The sequence below is a fragment of the Penicillium daleae genome (assembly GCF_028827525.1).
Source record: "Penicillium daleae strain IBT 16125 chromosome Unknown utg000007l_segment0_segment0, whole genome shotgun sequence".
NCBI classification, from domain to species: domain Eukaryota; kingdom Fungi; phylum Ascomycota; class Eurotiomycetes; order Eurotiales; family Aspergillaceae; genus Penicillium; species Penicillium daleae.
In genome coordinates this window covers 3578914-3599770 of record NW_026623155.1, presented here as the reverse complement: position 1 = coordinate 3599770, position 20857 = coordinate 3578914, and the positions used below count along the sequence as shown (strand labels likewise).

Below are 20857 nucleotides of genomic sequence, written 5' to 3'. Positions count from 1 at the left end.
CAAGTACAAAGCCGGAGCGATGGGGTGGAGGAGCAAGGCAGGACTGTGGACAGGAGGATGAGGACGGGAGCTCTCGAGGCGGGAAGCTCTCGCAGTTACGCAAGTTGCGTGCCTGGCCGTGTTGGCCTCAGGCGGTAAGGCAGCCACTCCTAATGCTGCCCAAGGCACGGGTGGAGTTTCAAGCGGCTTTTGTTTAGTTGCATCTCCAATTGCGCCTCGCTCGGGTGGATGTTCCTTTTCTATATGAAGCGTGAGTTCTTAGAATCGGACACCGCCGTCTGCGCTACATGACACTGTTCAGTTCTACAAGGGATTATGTCCGTCAATGATCGGCGCGCCAGCTATATGGGCGCTCCGCGACCCCGCGTCGTCTCCAATCGTGTCGATGCCGAGAGGCCCAGTCGCGGCGCCGCATCGCCGCAACAGCCAGACAACATGGATTCCTTGCGCACGAGCACTTCTAGTCAGAAGCAAAGATTACCCCGAGAGCAGAAGAACATGACCGAAAAACGTACGGAGCGCACTGTGATCACAACAAGGGAAAAGGCGGTGCGGCGGAACCCTGTCAAGGAGTCCTCCAGCGCTTCGAATCGCGGGGAATGGGACAAATCAAGGACCAAGAAGACGAGGACAGCCGATGGGATGAGCCCAGCTGGACACAAGAGGGAACAGGATGCGCCCAACGGTTCGTGGCTAGACCCAATATGCGCGGTTGATGTCGCATTCTGTTTTGGTATTGACATCGACATGTACTAACTTGTTTCTCCAATTTGCAGCTCCATGGGATCCGCACGCCTCCCTTATTCCTCATTCAACTGCTCCCCTCGCATGTCGCGTATCCGTTCCTCCGTTGGCTTCAACCGCTCCACAATCTCTCTCCCCCCGGCCATTTCGAGAACTTTCGCCCGACGCCCAGGAAGCGGCCATTCTGGAAGACCTATTATTCGTCTTCATGGGCTTCGAGGGCCAGTACATCCATTACCACAGCTCATATGATCCCTCTGTTGAAAAGGACCGCTTGACTGGTCCAGTATTCCAGCTGGCCGCGGGCTTAGACCCGACGTTGCGCGATCTCACCCAATCGATGCTCAAAATGGCAACGCACTACAGCGCCATGGAGGCATTTGTGGAAGTCCAGAGTCGCGCTGAATTTGGAGCTGTCTGTCATGCACTTTGCGCATCTATTCGCAAGATCCTCAAGGACTACTTGATCCTTATCGCCCAGCTGGAAGGGCAGCTATTGAACAATCCGTCCTTTACATTGCATCAACTCCACCTCCATACGATGCCAACCAGCCAGTGCTTTACCCAGCTGTATTCCATAGGCCAAGAGCTTCTGCGACGCAATGGGCTCTTGGACTCGGATGAGCTTGACGAAACGATCGATGACTTTGACGATGTTGATAATATTCTCGAGCAACTCAAAGAAGGAGGTGATCTTGTACCAGGCTCCAGCAGGAAGGTTTGCAAAGGAGGAAACGTCCTCAGACTCCTGACAGAGCGACTTGCGACTTTCTCGGGTGACCCGACAACCAAGACCTTGATTCAGACCTTGCTACGCGATGCCAGTCGACCGTACATGAACATGTTGAACGAATGGCTACACCATGGTGGAATTAGAGATCCGCACGCAGAGTTCCTCGTCAAGGAGCAAAAATGGATCAAGCGGGAGAAGCTCGAGGAGGATTACACGGATGAATACTGGGAGAAGCGCTACACGATTCGCGACGATGAGGTACCCCCGCAGCTCGAGGGTGTCAAGGACAGGGTTCTCCTTGCCGGCAAATACCTCAACGTGGTGCGAGAATGCGGTGGCGTTGATGTTAGCAAGGCTGTGAAAGACGTGCCCAAAACGCTTGATGATCCGCGTTTCTTGGAGAATGTCAATGCTGCTTATACCTACGCCAATGCCTCTCTGCTGAATCTACTTCTCACCAAGAATTCCCTCACAACCCGATTCCGTTCCCTCAAGCACTACTTTTTCCTGGATCGATCCGACTTCTTCTCCTACTTCCTTGAACTCAGTGCATCCGAGTTACGCAAGAATGTGAACGTTGTCAATGAAGGCAAGCTCCAGTCGCTGTTGGATCTTGTACTTCGTCAGCCTGGCAGTATTGCTGCACAGGATCCGTTCAAAGAGGATGTCAAGGTTCGGATGAACAAAGTCGGGCTTACAAAATGGTTGATGCAGGTGGTTAGTGTGTCAGGCATTGATCAAGATCATCCAGAGGCCGCATTTGAGAAACAGCAGGCCACTTCCTCTCAGAGTACCGATGATGACAACAACATTACTGGATTCAGTGGCCTGGAGCTGGATTATTCTGTGCCGTTCCCCCTTTCCCTCGTCATCAGTCGCAAGACCGTCCTTCGATATCAATTGATCTTCCGCCATCTACTGTCCTTGCGACATGTGGAGACGTTGCTGGTCACGTCCTGGGCCGATCAGAACAAGGTTGCCAGTTGGCGCCATAGGCCATCGGACCGAAGACTTGAGCTGTGGAAGCGACGCGCATGGAACTTGCGTGCCAAGATGCTCATATTCGTTCAACATTTGTTGTATTTCTGTACCGCAGAAGTTATCGAGCCTAATTGGGTGGCACTCATGGACCGAGTCAACGGAGCCGACGCAAATGGGTCCGAAGTGACAGTTAATGGGTCGAAGCAGGTCAACCGGACGGTTGATGAGCTGATGCAGGATCATGTGGACTTTTTGGACACTTGCCTGAAGGAGTGCATGCTCACCCAGGCGAAGTTGTTGAAGGTATGTGGTCAGCTCAGGGCATGAACAAGAATGAATGCTAACTTTTCGTGTCTTTCTAGATACATTCCAAGCTCATGACTTGCTGTACTATGTTTGGGCAATGGACCGCCTCATCGCTCGCGCGGGCTCTCAGTTCCGCAGACCCCGACTTGGCCAGCGACAAAACCGGGGCCCCCGACGCGAGACCATATGATCCATCCCGCATTGTGAAGCTTGAAGAGACTCTCAAGCGATATGAAGATCATTTCAACCGCCATTTGCGGATTCTGATGGACAGGTTTGTGGCCCGTTCGATTGGGTTGTCTTTATGCAATAGACTAACATGGAAGTAGTCTCAACTATTTTGCCGCGACCGAGAGCGTGGTCCTGTTGAAGCTGGCACACTCCCTTAGCTCCATCAGCAAAGAAGATTGAGGTGGGACAATGGCCATTGTCTCAATTGTCTCGGATATCTCGGACAACTCCGCCAATCCATGGGGCCAAATCAGCATGGCACGCCTAAGTTCGTTTCGATGGAGATACAAATGACACCTAAGGGTGGCCCTGTCTCGGAACAAAAGCAGGTATTCACGCCCTCTCTAGCAACTCCGAGCTTCGACAGCCCGCGGGACTCATCTCAGGGTCTCGTCACATCACACAAGCATCACACCATCCAAACTAAATCTTGGCGTGGTGGGGCCAACGGTGGATCTCGAAGGGACAAAGATAAGATCAAGTCAAGAGCTTCGAGCTTGGGAGGAGCCGTCAGGACGCTGTTCCAAATGATTTGTATGAAGCATAGATAGTTGTGCATAGCTGCCGTGAGGTCTCACAGTCATTCAACACAAGCCTTTTTTGTTCAAAGCCCGTAAAATATTGGTAAAATGCCGAGGAATGTAACATGTCCGGAGGAGAGATGCGGAGCCTCGCGTTTTTTTCCGCGTCGAACAGCCGAAGCTTGGACTCTCCCACACGTCAGCCCCGTCGGTCCCGACAACCTTTTTTTATTGAACTTCCCATTCCCATGGACCTTGTTACTTCCAACTTCTCTCCCAACCCCCTTCCAAAATCCCCTCAGGGTACTAGTCCTCGCCTGCGAGAATGTCGCTCGAAACTCTCACAAATGCGCTCCAACACATCCGCCTCCCACGCTCCCAACAAGACCGACTGAACCTCGCCGTCGGCACCGCGGCTGTCCTAGGCAGCGCAATTCTACTCCCCGCCGCGTATCGCGACTACCGCCTCTTCAAGAGCTATGGTCCCGGCGGGGTTCCAAATAATCTGCTTGGCTGGATGACGGTGCGCACACTGTTCCAGCCGTTTGGGCGTGAAATGCTTAGTACGGAGGTGTATCTGCGTCGCATTGATGCGGCAGAGGGACATGGGAGGGGTGACGACGGGTACTTGACTCTGTCGACTGAACAGCTGGAATCGAGGAAGAACGATGGCAGGCCTGAGGTTGGACCGCATGTCGTGCCGCAGCGACAGTTGACACAGATTCCCGATGAAGATGTCATGGAGGTTCGTTTGTTCGTGTTTGGATGGGCTTGTGTCGCGCGAAGATGAGATTGAGAATGCGTTGCTAATTTCAGCCCCGTTTCGAGGGGAGTTTTCATGCAGAAACTCGACTCCAGATTCACCTCCTTTGGTTTGCGCAATCACCACCTAGTCAAGTTTCAGCCATCCAATCTCGAGAGACACTCCGACGCGCTGTTCTTGGCCGATCACCTCCCCATCACCGATTTAGCGACGACGATGCAGGGTGAAATCGCGCATATACACAGTGGAAGTGACTACTCGCTTCATGTAGTCTTGGCCCCGGCGGATTGTAAGTTGCACGGCCACGGCCCCTGTCATACATGCGATGCTTCCAGACGGGCCGTTTCTGTTCTATATTTCCCAGCGGCTAACACTACTGCCCAGGCAAGAAAGTCATTGACGCAGGCTGGGGTCAGCGCCATGCCTTTTCTGGTACATCCGCCATGACCTTCCTCAGTCTGGGTACCCTATCCGATATCCCTTCTGAATATCTCCTCATCTATGCGCCACGCAATGACGCGGAGATTGAGATCGTGATGGAGATTATTTCTGCCGCTGTCAAGTTCATGACGGGGCGGGAGGATGTTCGGTAAGCTGGGTGTTGTTTGTCCATTGTGATCGCGTGTATATTTGTCTTCGCGGTGACAGTTGCGAAGGATCGCTGGTTTGGTGTTGGTTCTTTCTCTGACGGTGTATTACTCTTTTCTTGGCTTCTTTTATACCCCACTCGACGAATGCGATGCTTTAAGATTATTAAAATGTACGATTATTGATCCAGGACCATTCATTTATTGTAATCAATCCTCCTTCTCCCTGGCCCTGGTCGTGAGAAGCACTTTGCTTTGGTAACCTGCCCGCTCACATATTGAACATAAGGATATTTACTAGATGCCGTAATTGACTGCTTTGAAGTCTTCTTGTGCTCAGAGCTACCTAACTTAGCGATAAACTCCACGCTCAACTCATCTCCTATTTTTCGAACCCCCATCGCTAGACAACTAAGAGACTCCCAGTCCTAATCACACTCAGAGCACATAGGAGCGACGATCTGTTGAGAGTACGCTTTCATCCACCCCACAACCTACAGGTTAAAACTTACACATAGGTCATACTCGGGTCAAGATGCAAGGTATTCATATAATTTTTCTATCAACACCCCTGGCTCCTATATCTTATCCACCATAATCGCGAAGCTTGGTCCTATTCACTTCTCCTATCCCGGCCATAAAGCCTCCTGGTCGACTAATATGCAGAACTTATATCATCCCGATGCTGCTATTCTGACTCTCATACCAGTGATGTTCTCTTCTCGCTTATATGATCCGGTCGATTGCTTTGTGTAACACTTCCGAACAGCCCGTAGAAAAGAGGAATGCAGGTTCTAATTGATATAGGGTTGTAGTCGTCGGGCGTTCTGCAAGTGCAAACTAGTTACATCAGGTCATATTCCCTCACACTGGTGATTCAATGAATGCACTTTAGATGTTCGTCTCTACCTTGAACAGAGTGTGCTTTCAGGGAAGAGGCGGAAACGAATTTGAACGGCCAATCCAAATGTTCACCAGATACCTAGGCTTGATTTGATATCCCATGCCTCTTTCATTGATGAAATCTCTCAATTTGATGCTCACATTTTCATACGGTCTAACTAGTTGCCTGTCCTGGTTGTGATTGTGTTGACCTAACTAGCTTCATGTCAGCTTCAGGAAGGAAATCGCTTTCTCCTACTACCCTCGGTTCACCCTTTGGACGTGGCCACACCCTATATGGTGAGGATTCAATGTATATCAGTATCTGTCTTTACCTAGTGTTATCTAATCAACTTAGGATCTCCTGAACAGGCCGCAGGTCCACGGAATGACACGAGTATAGCCATCAACTACTTCGTTTTCCGTCGCCTACTGGAATAGTAAGGGGAGACGAGGTTGTCTGAAACCCAACCTTGGAAGACTGGAATTGAAGTAGAATAATCTCGGGTAAATGCGTAGATCCACGGAAACAATATAGCGCAAAGAGTTCTCCAGATTTGAGTTGTCAAATGAATTTTCCGTTTGGGATAGGTTGTAGTCATTCGATATATACTAAGGCTGACAAGTTCCAAGGATGCTCGTCGAGGACTTGATTTAGGTTAACTCGCATCGCTCGTATACCCAGCTAAAAGCAAGTCACAAAGAAGAAATCCGTTTCATGTGTACACTCGTCACAATGCCAGAGCAAGGACAGCTTCATACATGTATGAATATCCCGTGTCCTTTAAGCCAGCCACACGGGCGTAGGTACATATCTGACCCCAAGCGAAGTAACACAACAGCCTCCCACGGACCGCCGGGCTAACTTCTCTTTCCAAAATGGACTTTACAACGATTTCCACCGTGGTTGAGGAGAGACTAATCTAGGAAATGTACTCCATAGCACCTAGTATATATACCTAGATTGGATTAGACGAAGGCAAGGCGAGTGCTCTTGAGATGGCTAGTTCAAGTGAGCGGCCCACAACGACAGAAGTAATATGTACTCCGTCTTCTGTTGCCGGTGGTAATAATAATTAGCATCAAATATTAATTATGAGGGGCGTCCCCTCGCCCGGAGGGGCAAAGGAAGGAAGTAACTGCTAAACACGGATTATTGCAGGGAAGAGTGGGCTGGGACTGGAGACCCGACGGAGTGGTACGCTAACAACAACTCACTTTTTCTTTTCCCTATTCGGCAGTAGATTTTGGGGCAATTCATTTTTCTTTTTCAATTGTCTTGTTCTGAGTAAAAAGTCTTTCTCTTCATCGACGGTAGTCTGGCATCTATGGCACCGATAAGTAGATTCCAAACCTCGACAGGTCTGAAGACTATTGCTTAGTCGCTGGGAGGCAAACTGGAACAAGGAGATGGCTGACTGTGAAGTGGGTGAGCCTCCCTCGCTGAGCCGGTGCCTTCAATTAGCGCTACCTGGGGTTCGCACGAGCCGATCGTCTCATTCCGCTTTCAGCCCCTGCTCGATTGAGATTCCCAAGGCACCGGGACGAGGGAATAATCTTGTATGCCGGCGGCTCGATAGGCTTGGCTGTGGTCATTAGCGGCGGTCCACGGGGGACTATGTACTCCGTACTTAGTACTACCCAGTATAAGATCATCTTATTCCAAATCATTATAATTCTGCGAAACCGGATCATTAGATCATTAGACTTCATTCACATGTAAACGTCGCTATTGTTCACGGGCTTAGTCGCCTAGCTATAGATACTGGGAGATCCAGTAAACACTTCAGGAGGTGATATAGCTTTTTGGAGGCTTATCACTAATTCAACACCACCACGGTCAAGGAGGAAGGAGTATTTAACAGAACATGGCTTTGACCAAGTCAGAGAAAGTCAGAAAATCTCACTATCGAAGAGTCTTACGACTCTTACTACCTTAAGAAGTAGTTAACTATTCCGCATTTTGTTGTCCATAGTCCCTAAAAGCCCCATGCGCCAACGACACTAACGGGTCCAGCCGCCCCCTCGCTCCCCGATAACCACGCCTGTCTTCCCGAGAATTGAACCATGGCTCTGGGTTCTCTTACCAACGGCTGTTTAACTCCTCGGGTACTCTGTACTGCACTCTGTACGGGCCCCGGGACAAACACTATGCTTACTTGCATTTCATGCATGGATCTGTCCGGATTGCAGGCTACATGAACAATGGCATTCCCTTCCACCCCTGTCGGACGCCGCACGCCGCAGTCCCGGTGCATTGGATGCTCGTGCCTCGGGGACCCGGCGCAGTCCCTCTTTGGGCCCATCGTGCATGAACCTGGGTGACGGACTGCAAGGCATCCAGCTAAGTGTGTCTCGAGAAAGCGCACCACGGGGCATGGTTTGCCAAGTCTTGGGGATGGGGGCCCGTTTTTATCTGTCACCGAATGCTGTGAACACTGACGACCTGGACGCACTTTGAATCCAAGGCCTGGGGCTAGGGCCAACTCATTTAGGGACGGGAGGCTATCCACTGTTCCCGTCCCCAGGTCACTTCGACGGCTGCAACTTTGGAATGTAATAATACTTGCTCATGGTAGGATTGTCTGTTTCACTGATGGATCTTGCCAACGGTCTTCGTATTTGCCCTGCGATGGAACTCAAGAATCCCGAATGTGTCTCAAGATGTTGTTTTTGCGCTTCCATTTGCTGGTCGGAGAATTGCTCGTAACTATCCGTGCATTGATCCCCTTGAGTCCACGAATGGAGCCAATACAAAACGAGGAACTGCTCAGCTCGTTTGATAAGTGTAACGTGAGTTTCGCGAATTCCCGAGGGACTGGGCCCACCTTAGAAGGAAGGGAAAAGAATCCACAATCCACAATTCAACACTTTCGCGGCCAGGGAGAAATTCATATAGATGCATTTTCCGCTTAATCATTCGTTGCTGTCGATTTCAATTCTACATTCTGTTCTTGTGCAGGGTGTTTTCAGTAGGACTCGTTCTAAGAGGACTCCATGTAAGTATGCCGTTTACAAGTATCGTCACTGGTGTACCTTTGTCCCTTCTCAGATCGGAGAGACAATTTGGATGAGTATCATTGTCGAAAATCTGCATAAGAAAACAGTTAGCCCATATTAGTATTTTTCTATTTCAAGTCCTCCCCAGAGCTCCGCAAGACAAGCGGTGAAGAAGGAAAGGAAGAAGATTCAATCAGTTGGTGATTAACACGAATCCACCAAAGAGTCCCGAGGGAACGGAGCCCAACGAGGATGTTGCTGATCGTGGGCCCGGTCTGAGGACTATCCACCCCACTCTCGCCTGGTTGGAGGGGGATCAGACTGCCATCGTGGCCACCGTGGGCGAGCAGGCTTTCAGGACCCAGCTGAACGAACCACCTTAGCACCGAGTTTCTGGATGCATAGTGGCGGCCGGGCGGGATGGGGGTCAGTCCGCCGTGTGTGATGGCTGATGATGGTATTGCAAATCTGTCACCGGGGCGCTGGTCCAATTGCTGCCTTTTTTCGGGCTGACTGACAGCGGGAGCTGGCGAAGATCCATTTCCGCGCCCTCGGAATCTGCAATGCAGGGCTTTGGCTGGGGTCTGCGCCGCCGCAAGGGTCGGATTGAATTCCAATTTCTCGTGCTGCGGACTATTTAATCTTCTCTTTTCACGTCATCTTGGCCACTTTCTGCTCTGTTCGTTTTTTTCGCCCACTCCGATAATCTGGTTCGGCGGCTCCGACCAGGTACATAAGTGTACCATGGGAGAGAAGTTCTCCGTAGGCATTGTAGTATTTCTCCGTGTCCATGTGACTCTCTGATGGGGTTTCGGCTTTGTGGATTTGCAATGATGTCTCCGTCACCTTCTTGGCTCGTCTTTTAATTCCCCCCTCCCTATTTTTGGTAAATAGAGGGTCAACCACGGCAGCACAATCCATCCACACTGTAGGGAAGGCGAAGAGACCGGTTGAAATGAATTTCCATAGACTCGCGCCTCAGCCGCTGGACGTCATCGCAGCTACAGGTAGCGGCACACGAAGAAAAGGCTGAATTTCGCTCGATCCGCCCTGTCGGGCGCTCGGCAGCCACAAGTACTGTAGTTGGTCATATGCGACACCCCGAATCGTGCGTTAGCTCATGGCACCGCCGTGTGGACTCAAGGTTTGGTTAGTCTGGCCTTAAGCAGCAGAACGGGAACGAGTCGATCCTGATACTTGGTATTTTGGCGTGCTGGTGTTCTCTTGGTGAACCATTCTTCGGTTACTAAACCGATCCGCTCCTGCTTCCATCTTATATCCTTGGCTGGATGTACATGTACATTACAAACCCCCTTTGTTGTAGCCAAAAGTGAGATTCTTCACACATGTCCCAAGTGAGTAATAGTTCACGCCTGTCAGGGTTTAGGACACGACCCCATTGGTGAGAGTGTTCGGGACCACAAGTAGGGCCGTTTCGGAAAAGACTAGAAGGCCTAGTTGATCGAATGCGTCCGTTCTTCAGTGCATGATAGGCACCAATTCACGAGGAACAGGTCCTAACCACAAGCCTCTTCTGCGAGACGACAGAAGTCCCAGACATTTGAAGAAAAGCATTGCTCCGAAGAGTCTGGTGTGGTCGTCGAACTGGGCGGATCAGGCTCGCTCAGCCCAGTCTTTTGGGGTGCAGTTTAGTACACAGCTGGTATGACGGGGTCCCTCATACAAGCCCTTGACGAGCGCCCACGACGAATCGAATATATGGTCCTCGAACCGCCATCGTGTCCGAAACAGTGCTGTTGCCGCCGAACACCCTGTTCCATTCCTCAAACAGTATCCGATCGCTTCCACGAAAATTGAACCACTTGATTTTCTCCTCCACCGACTGGTACTATAAGTTGATGTACACCCCTTTAGTCAGAGAATTTAGCCCCGCCTTTTGAAAAACCGGGCCAAAAGGATCCCAGTATACCAGCTGAAAATTGCCTTTTTCGTCCACACCACGTTGTTTGAAACAGGGGCACAAGGCTACCATGATGTACTGAAATGAGAATTCCCTCAGCTTTTCATCATGAAAGGGCACACAAAGGCTAACCAGGCATTCTTTCCTCTTCAAGGAACCCAGATTCGCAGACGGTAGAGTTAGACCGTCAATTCCTCGATACTGTCACCGTCCATGGCCGCGAGTACCAGAAATATTCGATTGACAACCGCATATATTTCGGCCCGATTGACGAGGTAAGGGAAGCGATGGCCTCGTCGCCATTGCTGATAGCCGCTGACAGTCAGACTAGGAGGAGGCGCAGCGTCTTGATTATCAACAGCGGGTGTTCCAAAGAATTTTCGACGACCGACTAATATTTCCACCCATTCATCGGCTGCGAAGGGTACTGGACTGCGGCCACGGGGCTGCATCATGGGCAGTAGAAGTTGCTGAACAGCATCCGAATTGCGAAGTGAGATGTCTTCTTGTCTCTCATCTGATGTTTTCCTGACAGTTGTTGGCCAAGGTCATTGGCGTAGATATTGCCCCGCACATGAGCCCAGACGATGTGCCTAATAATTTGTGGCTCCAGGTGAGTAGATCGTCTCCTTCCTCCTCTCAACCTCTCCAACGAGACGTTGCGAGGTTATGGCCAACGCCCTATGCAGGTCACTATTTTCACAACGAGAGTCATGCCTCCGATGAGAAAAATCAACATAGTTACCTCTGCGACGGGGGACGCGTGGTCCTGGGAGGGCGGTCGCTAACGTTCCACTCTGTAGGTCGACGACCTGAATCGACGATTCACATTTCCTGCCAACCACTTCGATCTCGTTCATTCTCGACTCCTCGCAACCGGGATTCATCGTTCTCGATGGCCATCATACATCCGTGATATCGTCAGGTGCGAAGACTTCCCGTCCTGATGCCCTGCCAACCCCAATTACACCAACAGCATAGCCCCTTAGGAAACAACAGACCAGTGCCAGTGGCTAACATCCGCTTCAAAGGGTGCTGAGGCCAGGAGGATGGGTCCAAATGACCGAGATCTATTTCAACGTGCAATCCGACAACGGTTCCATCACTGACCAACATGCCTTGCGACGATGGAGCACTCACTACATGCGTGCATTGGAGGACCGGAAAGATATCCGAGTCGGATCCAGGCTGCGCAGCTTTTTTGAGGAAGTAGGATTGGTGGAGATCGACGCCAAGATGATACCGCTTCCTCTATCGGCATGGTCGAGTGGTAGGTTCTCACTGCATTGATAGAGATAGGAATATCAATGCTGACGGCGATACAGATCCCAGGATGCGGGACATCGGCCAGTATAATAGCGAAAACATCCGACAACTTCTGCGATCACTTGCGTTGTACCCTCTGACCCAACGTTTGCATATGTCGACAGAAAGTTTTGACAGATTGGCGGAGCAAGCACAGGAAGAGGCCAGGAATCACTCGCTGAAGGCATACTTTCCATTGTAGGAACGATTCCAGCTGGCAGGCTCGATGACAATGACTGACTCGGCACAGATACGTTTGCATCGGGCGTAAACCGAGATAATTGGATGACTGAGGACCGGGAACTTCTCAGAGGATTGTGCATGTCCAACCTCTGGAACCCGGAGGCATCCCTTCTCTAATGTCCATGGTTCATTCTCGTCTTGCAAACCCATCGACTCGCGTTCCAATGTAAAGTCTTTCGCATTTCTGTCGCATAGCCATATCGAATTAGCCAAGAACGGTTAGTCAAAGAAGCGTTTCTTATCACATTTCCCCCTTTTGGAGGGCCCTCCATGCAGTGCAGTCTGAGACGAACGCTAGCCTTCTTCGCTGGGATCTCCTTAAAAGAACATTTTAAAACAACCCCGGAGTTTGATGCGCGATAGGCCATCCAGGTCACACAGGGGCACCACAGAGAGCGGGTTGATGCATCCAAAACCAGATGTAGTTCTCTGCCAACGCAGGACTTGATTCAGGGGATGTGTGTGCTCCAGTTTAAGAACGCCACCGGCGATAGATCGATCGGATCTCGGTCCCGTGGAGATCGGAAAGATCGATCACCAAGCAGATCGGAAGATAACCACGAGTTAGACAAGACAGCCCTGCAGGCTGGAAATACTGTGTACAGTGACTGGAAACAGGCTGCTTGGAGGGAGCTCTCGAATCGGGATTGGGGGAGATGGTCGTCGAAATAAGCCTCCCGCTGTAGCTTAACTCGACCTTACCAGATCTCTTCCCCTCACCCCCATCTATCTTGCACAGCTCCTCAAGCCAACGAAATACGGAGAAGGCAGGAAGGAAGAACAAGTTCGATATCAAAGATGCAAAGATGAATCGAAAGATTAGGCTAAGCGAGGCAGGAGAAAGAGGGGGTTCCAGACCCAAATTGTCGGGAAGGAGGCACCGGGGGAACCTTAAGTCCTTCCAGTCCTCCCCAGTCCTGCAGGAACTGGAACGTTCTGCAGACGAGATCAGATCCCCGGTTGGTATGATCTTCGTTAGAGCTGTTTCTCTCCTGATCCCTGCCGTTGGCTGCCCAAAGAACCCGAGAAGCAGTCAACAAATAGTCCCGAAGCGAACCCTTGGGAGACGCCATTGATTTCTCTCTCTCTAATTTACTAACTACTATCAGTCTGAGTTACTAATGCTTGAAAAGCGGCTCTTGGATGGTAGGAAGTCTACACATCCTCCACCATGTGTTGTGGAATCCTGAACTAACTTTGGAATAGCACGCTGCCTGACAGGGATATTAAGATGAGCGCGAAAACTCGAGAACGATGGACTCGTCAGACTCTCATACCCAACCCAGCTACAGAGAACGCACTGAATACGCACTCGGGGGCCTCACCGACCTGTTCGCCTAACTTCTCGGAGAAGTCGCGAGAAAAACCATCCTGGGTCCCGAGACTCCCGACCAGGGCTGTTGCGTTCTCCGCGAGTCAGGAGAGACATCCCCGACCAAAGGGCCGGAATCAAGCGCCCTATTAGAGTTCATGCTGGAATGCACTTGGTGCCCAAACCGGATTGAGATGCGCACACAGAGCCCCGATATACGCGCGGAACAAGCTGGCCTCGATATGTAGTTCTTGGTGCTCAGAACGGGCTGGGTGCTTACTAGACCCGCGGCCTACCTGCGTTTCAATGCGCTTTTTGCTTCCTCGGCATGGGGGTTGGCTGGTGTTTTGGGCCTAGATCTACCCGCGACTATCTTTGGGTCCCTAAATGCGATGGGTCCCGTCCAGGGGCTTCGAAGGGCAAGCTAGGAACCAGAGAGTAGCTAGACATGATAGGTCATGAATAACGGGCTTTTTGACTTGTCTTCGGAATTATGCATTGTGAAACTGGAAGTTTGATGATTTGCAGTTTGCTCTTGCATGCTGCGTGTTTTCTAGGACGATCTGACTACTCGAGCATAACCCATGATAAGCTTACGATTTGCTCATTGAAGACCAACGTTGCCAGTGTTACATGAAAAGCAATTGACCAAGTCCTGGTCTGGATACAAATATCAACTATATGGAGTATGCCACGTTGTGTAACTAAAGTACAAACTGTGAGGCCTCGATTTAAGCGCCCGATCCGCTTGGAGAATATGGCGTATTGTAGCCTTAATAACAAGGCACACAGTAATCCAAATCGGGAAAGGCGGCAGGCGGGGAGAAAAAAAGTTGGCGCGGATTTTCTTTGAGCTACGGACCATCACCAACCTATTCGCCGGACACCTACAAAATGCCGTCCACCTACAAGAAAGACAAGCCGTGGGATACGGATGATATCGACAAGTGGAAGGTATGCTGAATTCCACTGCTCTCAAATTTTTATCCTTTGCTTACACATGCCTCGCGCAACACAGATCGAAGAGTTCAAGCCCGAACACAATGCCGGTGGAAACTTCGCCGAAGAGTCGTCGTTCATGACTCTCTTCCCCAAATACCGTGAACAATACCTGAAGGAAGCATGGCCCGGTGTTACCCGATCGCTGGAGAAGATGGGAATCGCATGCACACTCGATTTGGTGGAGGGAAGCATGACTGTCAAGACAACCCGCAAGACCTACGACCCAGCCGCGATCTTGAAGGCGCGCGACCTGATCAAGTTGCTCGCGCGAAGTGTCCCCGTTACCCAGGCCCTGAAGATCCTGCAAGACGATGTGGCGTGCGACATAATCAAGATTCGCAACCAGGTGCGGAACAAGGAGCGGTTCGTGAAGCGCCGACAGCGCATTCTCGGACCCAATGGTTCAACTCTCAAGGCGCTGGAACTCCTGACCAGCACGTACATCTTGGTGCAAGGTAACACGGTCTCGGTAATGGGTCCCTTCAAGGGTCTGAAGGAAGTGCGACGCATCGTGGACGACTGCATGGCGAACATCCACCCGATCTACTACATCAAGGAACTGATGATCAAGCGCGAGCTAGCCAAGGACCCGACACTGGCGACGGAATCATGGGATCGCTTCCTGCCCAACTTCAAGAAGCGCACCCTCTCCAAGCGCCGCGTTCCCTTCAAGGTCACCGACAAGGAGAAGAAGGTGTACACTCCCTTCCCGCCCGCCCCCGAAAAGAGCAAGGTCGATTTGCAGATCGAGTCTGGCGAATACTTCTTGTCCAAGGAGGCCAAGGACCGTGCACACCAGGAGGAGGTTATGGAGCGCCAGCGCGTCAAGCGGGAGGAGAAGATGCGGGAGCGAGAGAAGGATTTCGTCGCACCCGAAGAGCACACTCCCGCCGATCTGGACGAAAAGAAAAAGAAGAAGGAGAAAAAGGAAAAGAAGGAGAAGAGCAAACGCAAGCGCGAGGCCGAGGCCGACGGAGAGGATGCCGCCGAGCGCACAGAGAAGAAGAAAAAGAAGAAGAGCAAGTCCAAGGAGGTGTCTCCCGACGAAGAGTAAACTACTTGTCGGTTTTTACGTTGTTTGGATTTTGGCGCTTCTGGCAGAGCATGGATCCGGCGTTTCAGTTTTACTTTTGTTTATTTCTTCCTTTCGCAGTGCCTTCAAAAAAGGCTTTGTTGACTGTAAAATGATCAATACTAAGCATTTATTTCACTTTGCCATAACGATGATGATAATAGTGATGCTTCCATTATGGCTATTATCTAAATCTGTAAGATGAACGACTAACCATGCCCAGAGCATCTTGCCACTCCCCCCTGCTCCGACTCAACAACAAAAAAAAAGAACCGACTCAGACTGGATTCTCGCCTACGATCGCCTTAAGGGCGAAAGTGCTAACGAAAACCAGCAACAACGGCATAGTTGAAGAAGCCGTTACGCGACAACACCCATTGCGCCCTCAGACAGAGACGACCTGATCAGTGTCATTCATGGCCTTGTCGTGGTGCTCCTCCATGCTCACGCTGGCCTCGGTCTTCTCAACCATGCCCATCTCATGTGCGAAGGTGTCGTGAGGCTTCCACTTGGCACTGGTAGCGGGGGTGGACTCCTCGAGCATCTTGTCGACCTGCTCCAGGGTGAGGCCCTTGGTCTCGGGAATGAAGAAGTAGGCGAACAACAGGCAGAGAAAGAGAGCACTACCCCAGACGAAGAAAACCTTGACCTTCAAATTTCCTTCGTTGTCATCGACCATGTATGGAGTAATAACGGCGATCACACAGTTCCAGAACCAATTGGAGGCAGTCGCAAGAGCAACGCCCTTGGCTCGAACCGGAAGAGGATAGATCTCACCGACGACAACCCAAGCCGCGGGACCCCAGGTAGTCGCAAAGGCGGCAATGTAGAAGCAGGTGAAGACGATGAGACATGTACTCCTGTGGATCGAAATGAAAATTAGCCATTTAATAGATGTCAACGGCCCTGTTGAACTTACGCTGCCTGGCTTCCCTCCTTAGCAACGCCAATGATTGCAACGAGGAACTCGCAAATACACATCACAGTCGCGCCATAAAGGAGCAAAGTGCGACGACCAAGTTTTTCAATCATCCAGAAAGAAGCTGGAGTAGTAACCACATTGACAACGTTCATAATGGTCGAGATGAGGAAGGCATTCTTCATGCCTACGGATTGGAAGAAAGTAGTACCGTAGTAGACTGGACGAGACGTTAGATACAAAGCATCGAGATGTTTGTTTCAGTACTTACAGATGAAATTGATGCCAGTCCACTGCTGGAACATCTGCAGACAAGTACCAGCAATCACCCGGCGCAGGTTACCGCGAGGAGAAAGACCACCCTTGAAACAGTCGGCCCAGGAGGTACTAGCAATCTGCTTCTCGTACTCGAAATTGGCCTTGATCTCTGCAAGCTCGGCCTGGATAGCAGGATTGGTTCCCGGCTGGCCTCGAACTCGCTCAAGAGAGCAGAGGGCATCTTCCATTCGGCCACAGCGAACATAGTAGCGAGGTGACTCGGGCAGAACGAAAAGTCCTGCAGCAAGAATAGCCGCCCAAATGAACTGCAAGCCAATAGGGATTCGATAGGAGGATCGCGAATTCAAGTCTTTGCATCCTTGATCAACACCGGACGCCACAAGCAAGCCGATGGTGATGGCCCACTGGTAAGCAGAAACCAGCAAGCCACGCACCTTGCGAGGGCTAATCTCAGAGACGTACAGAATGACCGTGGCGGAAACACCACCGACACCCAGACCAGCGACCAAGCGACCAGCAACCAGACCACCGACGGTAACAGTTGCGACCTGAACGGCAACACCGATGGCGAAGATCAGGCAGGAGAGCATAATGGTAAGGCGACGACCAATGCGCTCAGAGACAGCACCGCCAAGCAGAGCACCGATGAAGGTACCAGCAGAGAGGATCGAGATAATGAGAGACTTGCGGGAGCTGGCAATCAGGAAGCCACTGGGGTTCTCATCACTCTTGGGCACCGCATGACCGAAGTGTTCCTTGACGTAGTCCATGCCAAGGACACCAGAGATGTAACCGGAGTCATAGCCGTAAAGGATACCTGTGAAGTGAGAAGAGGATCAGTCTTTGCATCTTGCACGTGTCTTGAGGACGGTGATCTAACAAACCTCCAAAGCTGGCGAAACCACAGATCATGTAGGCTCGCCAGGTGACCGGGGCCTCAATGAGGTTGAGGTCGGCAGTGCCCACGAGGTGCTGGGGACTAGCCATGTTGAGAGAGGATGTGCTTCAAGTTGAATGAAGGGTAGTGAGACGAGTATCGAGTGGTTGAAACCAATGGAGGCAGGTTAAGCAGAAGTGAAGAGGTGGAGAGTAGGCGAGAAGGAAAGAAATGAAACGAAAAGAAAAGGTGGCGGAGGAGGAGAAAAAGAAGAAGGAAGAGAGACGAAGAAGAAGAAGAAGAAGAAGAAGAAGAAGAAGGAGCGAGTCAGCTAAGAAGCGTGTGTTTGTGGCAGCCCAAACCGGAAGGTGCCGTCAGCAGCACAAATAAACTGGCGAGGCAACGGTGACACGCTGCATCGTGGGACAAACAGGGCAGGCTTCTTCTTTGACAGCTCCCAAGAGAAAGATTCCAAAGATGAGTATTCAAATCCAACGGTGTAGTACGAGTGCGTACCTATTAGCAGACAGAAATTATAAGAGAGCCGTCCTACTAGTGTAAAAGTAGGAGTGGCTGCTTCAATCGCTATACTGTTCACACCAAAATGGTGCCTCGAGCCCACTTTCTACATCCAGCGGCCCTATAGAAGGGATATTATCCACACACCGCTAACAGACTCCCATATGCAGCACGTGAAACGGCGCCCCATAAGACAATCTCATTGCACGACATCATCACATCATGGCGAAGCTCTCACAGATCTGTTTCTCGAACAATTCGAGCCCTTGAGGGCTTCCGAGTACTACGCCGGACAACCACAGAAATCCCACCTGGTCGAGGAAACATATCGCACGGGATTCGACCCGCAATGAAACCTGGTGGTGATACAATTCATCTGATTGTCAGGGATGTATGTGATGTGAGTAACCGTTGGGCCTGTACAACGGAGACAGCAAGAACAATACGGCACGCTTCCTTAATATTCCCGAACAGGGGGTTGGAGAAATAGCATCTATGAGGGAGGGTATGGAATGTCAAGTTGGCTCAAGAAGATGTTGTTGCAGTGATGAAGCATCGAGATTAATATACACCCTATATGTAACACTAGAAACCTAATACAATCCTCCTAACACTATACATGTTATATTTCAAACAGGTTCATAGAAACAAAAAAGCCGCAAAACGAAAAAAAAAGACTTCATTAAATTCAAGGTCCACTGGTGCTGAAGGAGACCTTGGCCATCACCTTCTTCAACATCTCCACGGGATTGGATGGAACTTCCTTGGCCCTCCAAGCGATATACCCGTCTGGACGAATGAGAGCCGCTCCCGACTGGGAGACAGCAAAAGACTTCTGGAAGTCATCTCCATGCATGAGCTGCACACTTTCTCCAACATGTGCAAAATTGAGTGGGACTGAGGAGGTCTCATTGATAGAGGACACTGCCTCACACCACTGATCCGATTCAGAGACCAGAGTCCATGCACCCTGATCAAAAAGATCAAGAGTTGGGACCCTCTCCCCGTCTTTTAGAACCCAGAAGTGAGGCATATGAGTTCCGGGCTGCCCATTCCATTCATCTGGCTTCTTCGCCCGGGGCAGACTTTTGTCAGCACCGATAAGACCCTCAGACAGATAGATCTGACCAAACTCCATGGCATCGTCGTCGATCTTCTCTCCAGCTGGAGTGGCCGTGTCAAGGTGTACGTTGTAGTCGGCGCGTACAAAGATTTGATCGTGTCGTAGAAGTGCAATAGGACGTCTCTCCGCATCGTACGTATTCAGAAGTTCGGGCGATGACTTGCCAGACAATACAGCCGCGAGTTTCCATGCAAGATTGTGCACATCGTGGATACCAGTGTTTGCGCCGTACCCGCCACGGTTGGGCGGCAAAGTGTGCGCGGCGTCCCCTGCAAGGAAGACTCGCCCAGACTGGAAAGTGTCGGCCACAAGAGCGGTAAGTTCCCAACGACCAGTCGTAATGATCTCGAGTGGAAAGTCAGATCTTCCGACAGCTTGATAGATGGTATCGCGAAGAGCTGACTCGTCGCGGTCGACTGCATCTTTGAACATCAAGGCCCATCGTCCATCACTGTAAGAAGCAAGGAAAGCCTTTAGATCGGGTTGTTCTATATCAAATTGCACAACCCCCTTGGTCCACTGTTCGAGAGGCGCGCGGAATAAAACGCTGCTCAAGGTCTGCATGTGTCCACGGCCGTTTCGAGGAATTTGAAGCAGTTCTCGGACGGTGCTGCGATTCCCATCTGCTGCAATGAGGTAGGATCCACGGAATTTCTGCTCTTTTCCATCTGCATCAGTGACCGTAGCGATGACCCCGCCTTGGTCCTGGTCAACGGATATTAATCTATGTTGCCGACGAATGTCTGCGCCGCGTTCCAACGCCAAAGCCTCGAGCATAGGCTCTAATTTGTCCTGCGGGATAGCCGAAGCACGCTCCACAGAATACTGCTTTTTTGGAGTGGAAGTTTGAGGAGACTGTTCTCGCGGTTTCTCTGCTTTGGGTCTCCTCTCGGTGTCAGACCAAGAGGAGTTGTCGTTCCATTTTCCAGTCAGGCTTTGAACGTGAGCACGCTCAAGCTTAAAGTCCTCGGGTGCAGGATCCTTATTTTCGATTCCAAGAGTGCGATAAATTTCCATTGTTCGGGATGTGAAACCAATTGCACGCGGGTGTTGCGATTTTCCGGAGTGTTTTTCAAGAACGATGGTCGGGACTCCGTGAGAGCATAGGCACAGAGCAGCCGATAGACCGACTAAGCTGGCGCCAATCACGATAACTGGCTGAGGAGTGGTGGAAGGCATTCTGACAAAAAGGCTTTTAAATATAGAATTCATGAAATGACGATGACTTGAAGAATTATGTTAGAATTAAAAGACGAACAAGTTGTCTGTGCCCAGACTTTATAGAAAACGGTTGGTTTAGATCGGCGCCGAGATACCAAGAGAATCTCGGCACCGAAAGTGTTTCTTACTTAAGCCACTATGAACCCAAGGAACCCTAAATCAAGGCACGGGCCCGAACACTTTAAACCACCCATTCTACCGCAACTAAAGGATAAGCTACGGGCCTGACTAAAGACCGAAACGATAACTAGTTAAAGGTCGCTTACGTGAATAATATTGGCGAGGGGATGGAATGCGGGAACATTGAGAGATTTTT

General features: G+C 50.7%; 6 protein-coding genes across 6 annotated transcripts; 4 read left to right on the top strand and 2 right to left on the bottom strand.

Moving 5' to 3' along the window:
- Positions 1-228: 228 nt before the first annotated feature.
- Positions 229-3175, top strand: N7458_008475 (gamma-tubulin-complex subunit SPC97; the record flags this gene model as incomplete). Its single annotated transcript, XM_056911857.1, has 5 exons — positions 229-250; positions 302-685; positions 777-2761; positions 2821-3038; positions 3094-3175. The coding sequence occupies 5 exons, from the start codon at positions 229-231 to the stop codon at positions 3173-3175; spliced, it is 2691 nt and encodes an 896-aa protein (XP_056764683.1).
- Positions 3176-3841: 666 nt separating this feature from the next.
- Positions 3842-4872, top strand: N7458_008474 (uncharacterized protein; the record flags this gene model as incomplete). Its single annotated transcript, XM_056911856.1, has 3 exons — positions 3842-4269; positions 4333-4568; positions 4664-4872. The coding sequence occupies 3 exons, from the start codon at positions 3842-3844 to the stop codon at positions 4870-4872; spliced, it is 873 nt and encodes a 290-aa protein (XP_056764682.1).
- Positions 4873-10806: 5934 nt separating this feature from the next.
- Positions 10807-12255, top strand: N7458_008473 (class I SAM-dependent methyltransferase; the record flags this gene model as incomplete). The annotated part of the gene is made up of 7 exons (XM_056911855.1): positions 10807-10944; positions 11001-11162; positions 11205-11282; positions 11473-11594; positions 11701-11939; positions 11995-12172; positions 12225-12255. Coding segments are annotated over 7 exons (948 nt in total), but the record flags the coding sequence as incomplete, so codon positions are not given.
- A 2168-nt stretch (positions 12256-14423) lies between these two features.
- N7458_008472 (KRR1 small subunit processome component) lies at positions 14424-15585 on the top strand (the record flags this gene model as incomplete). Its single annotated transcript, XM_056911854.1, has 2 exons — positions 14424-14483; positions 14548-15585. 2 exons carry the CDS (start codon positions 14424-14426, stop codon positions 15583-15585), a joined length of 1098 nt encoding a protein of 365 aa, XP_056764680.1.
- Positions 15586-15988: 403 nt separating this feature from the next.
- Positions 15989-17788, bottom strand: N7458_008471 (sugar porter family MFS transporter; the record flags this gene model as incomplete). The annotated part of the gene is made up of 4 exons (XM_056911853.1): positions 15989-16463; positions 16523-16742; positions 16794-17618; positions 17686-17788. 4 exons carry the CDS (start codon positions 17786-17788, stop codon positions 15989-15991), a joined length of 1623 nt encoding a protein of 540 aa, XP_056764679.1.
- A 1097-nt stretch (positions 17789-18885) lies between these two features.
- Positions 18886-20499, bottom strand: N7458_008470 (uncharacterized protein; the record flags this gene model as incomplete). Its single annotated transcript, XM_056911852.1, has 1 exon — positions 18886-20499. The coding sequence occupies one exon, from the start codon at positions 20497-20499 to the stop codon at positions 18886-18888; it is 1614 nt and encodes a 537-aa protein (XP_056764678.1).
- Between the last annotated feature and the right edge of the window lie 358 nt (positions 20500-20857).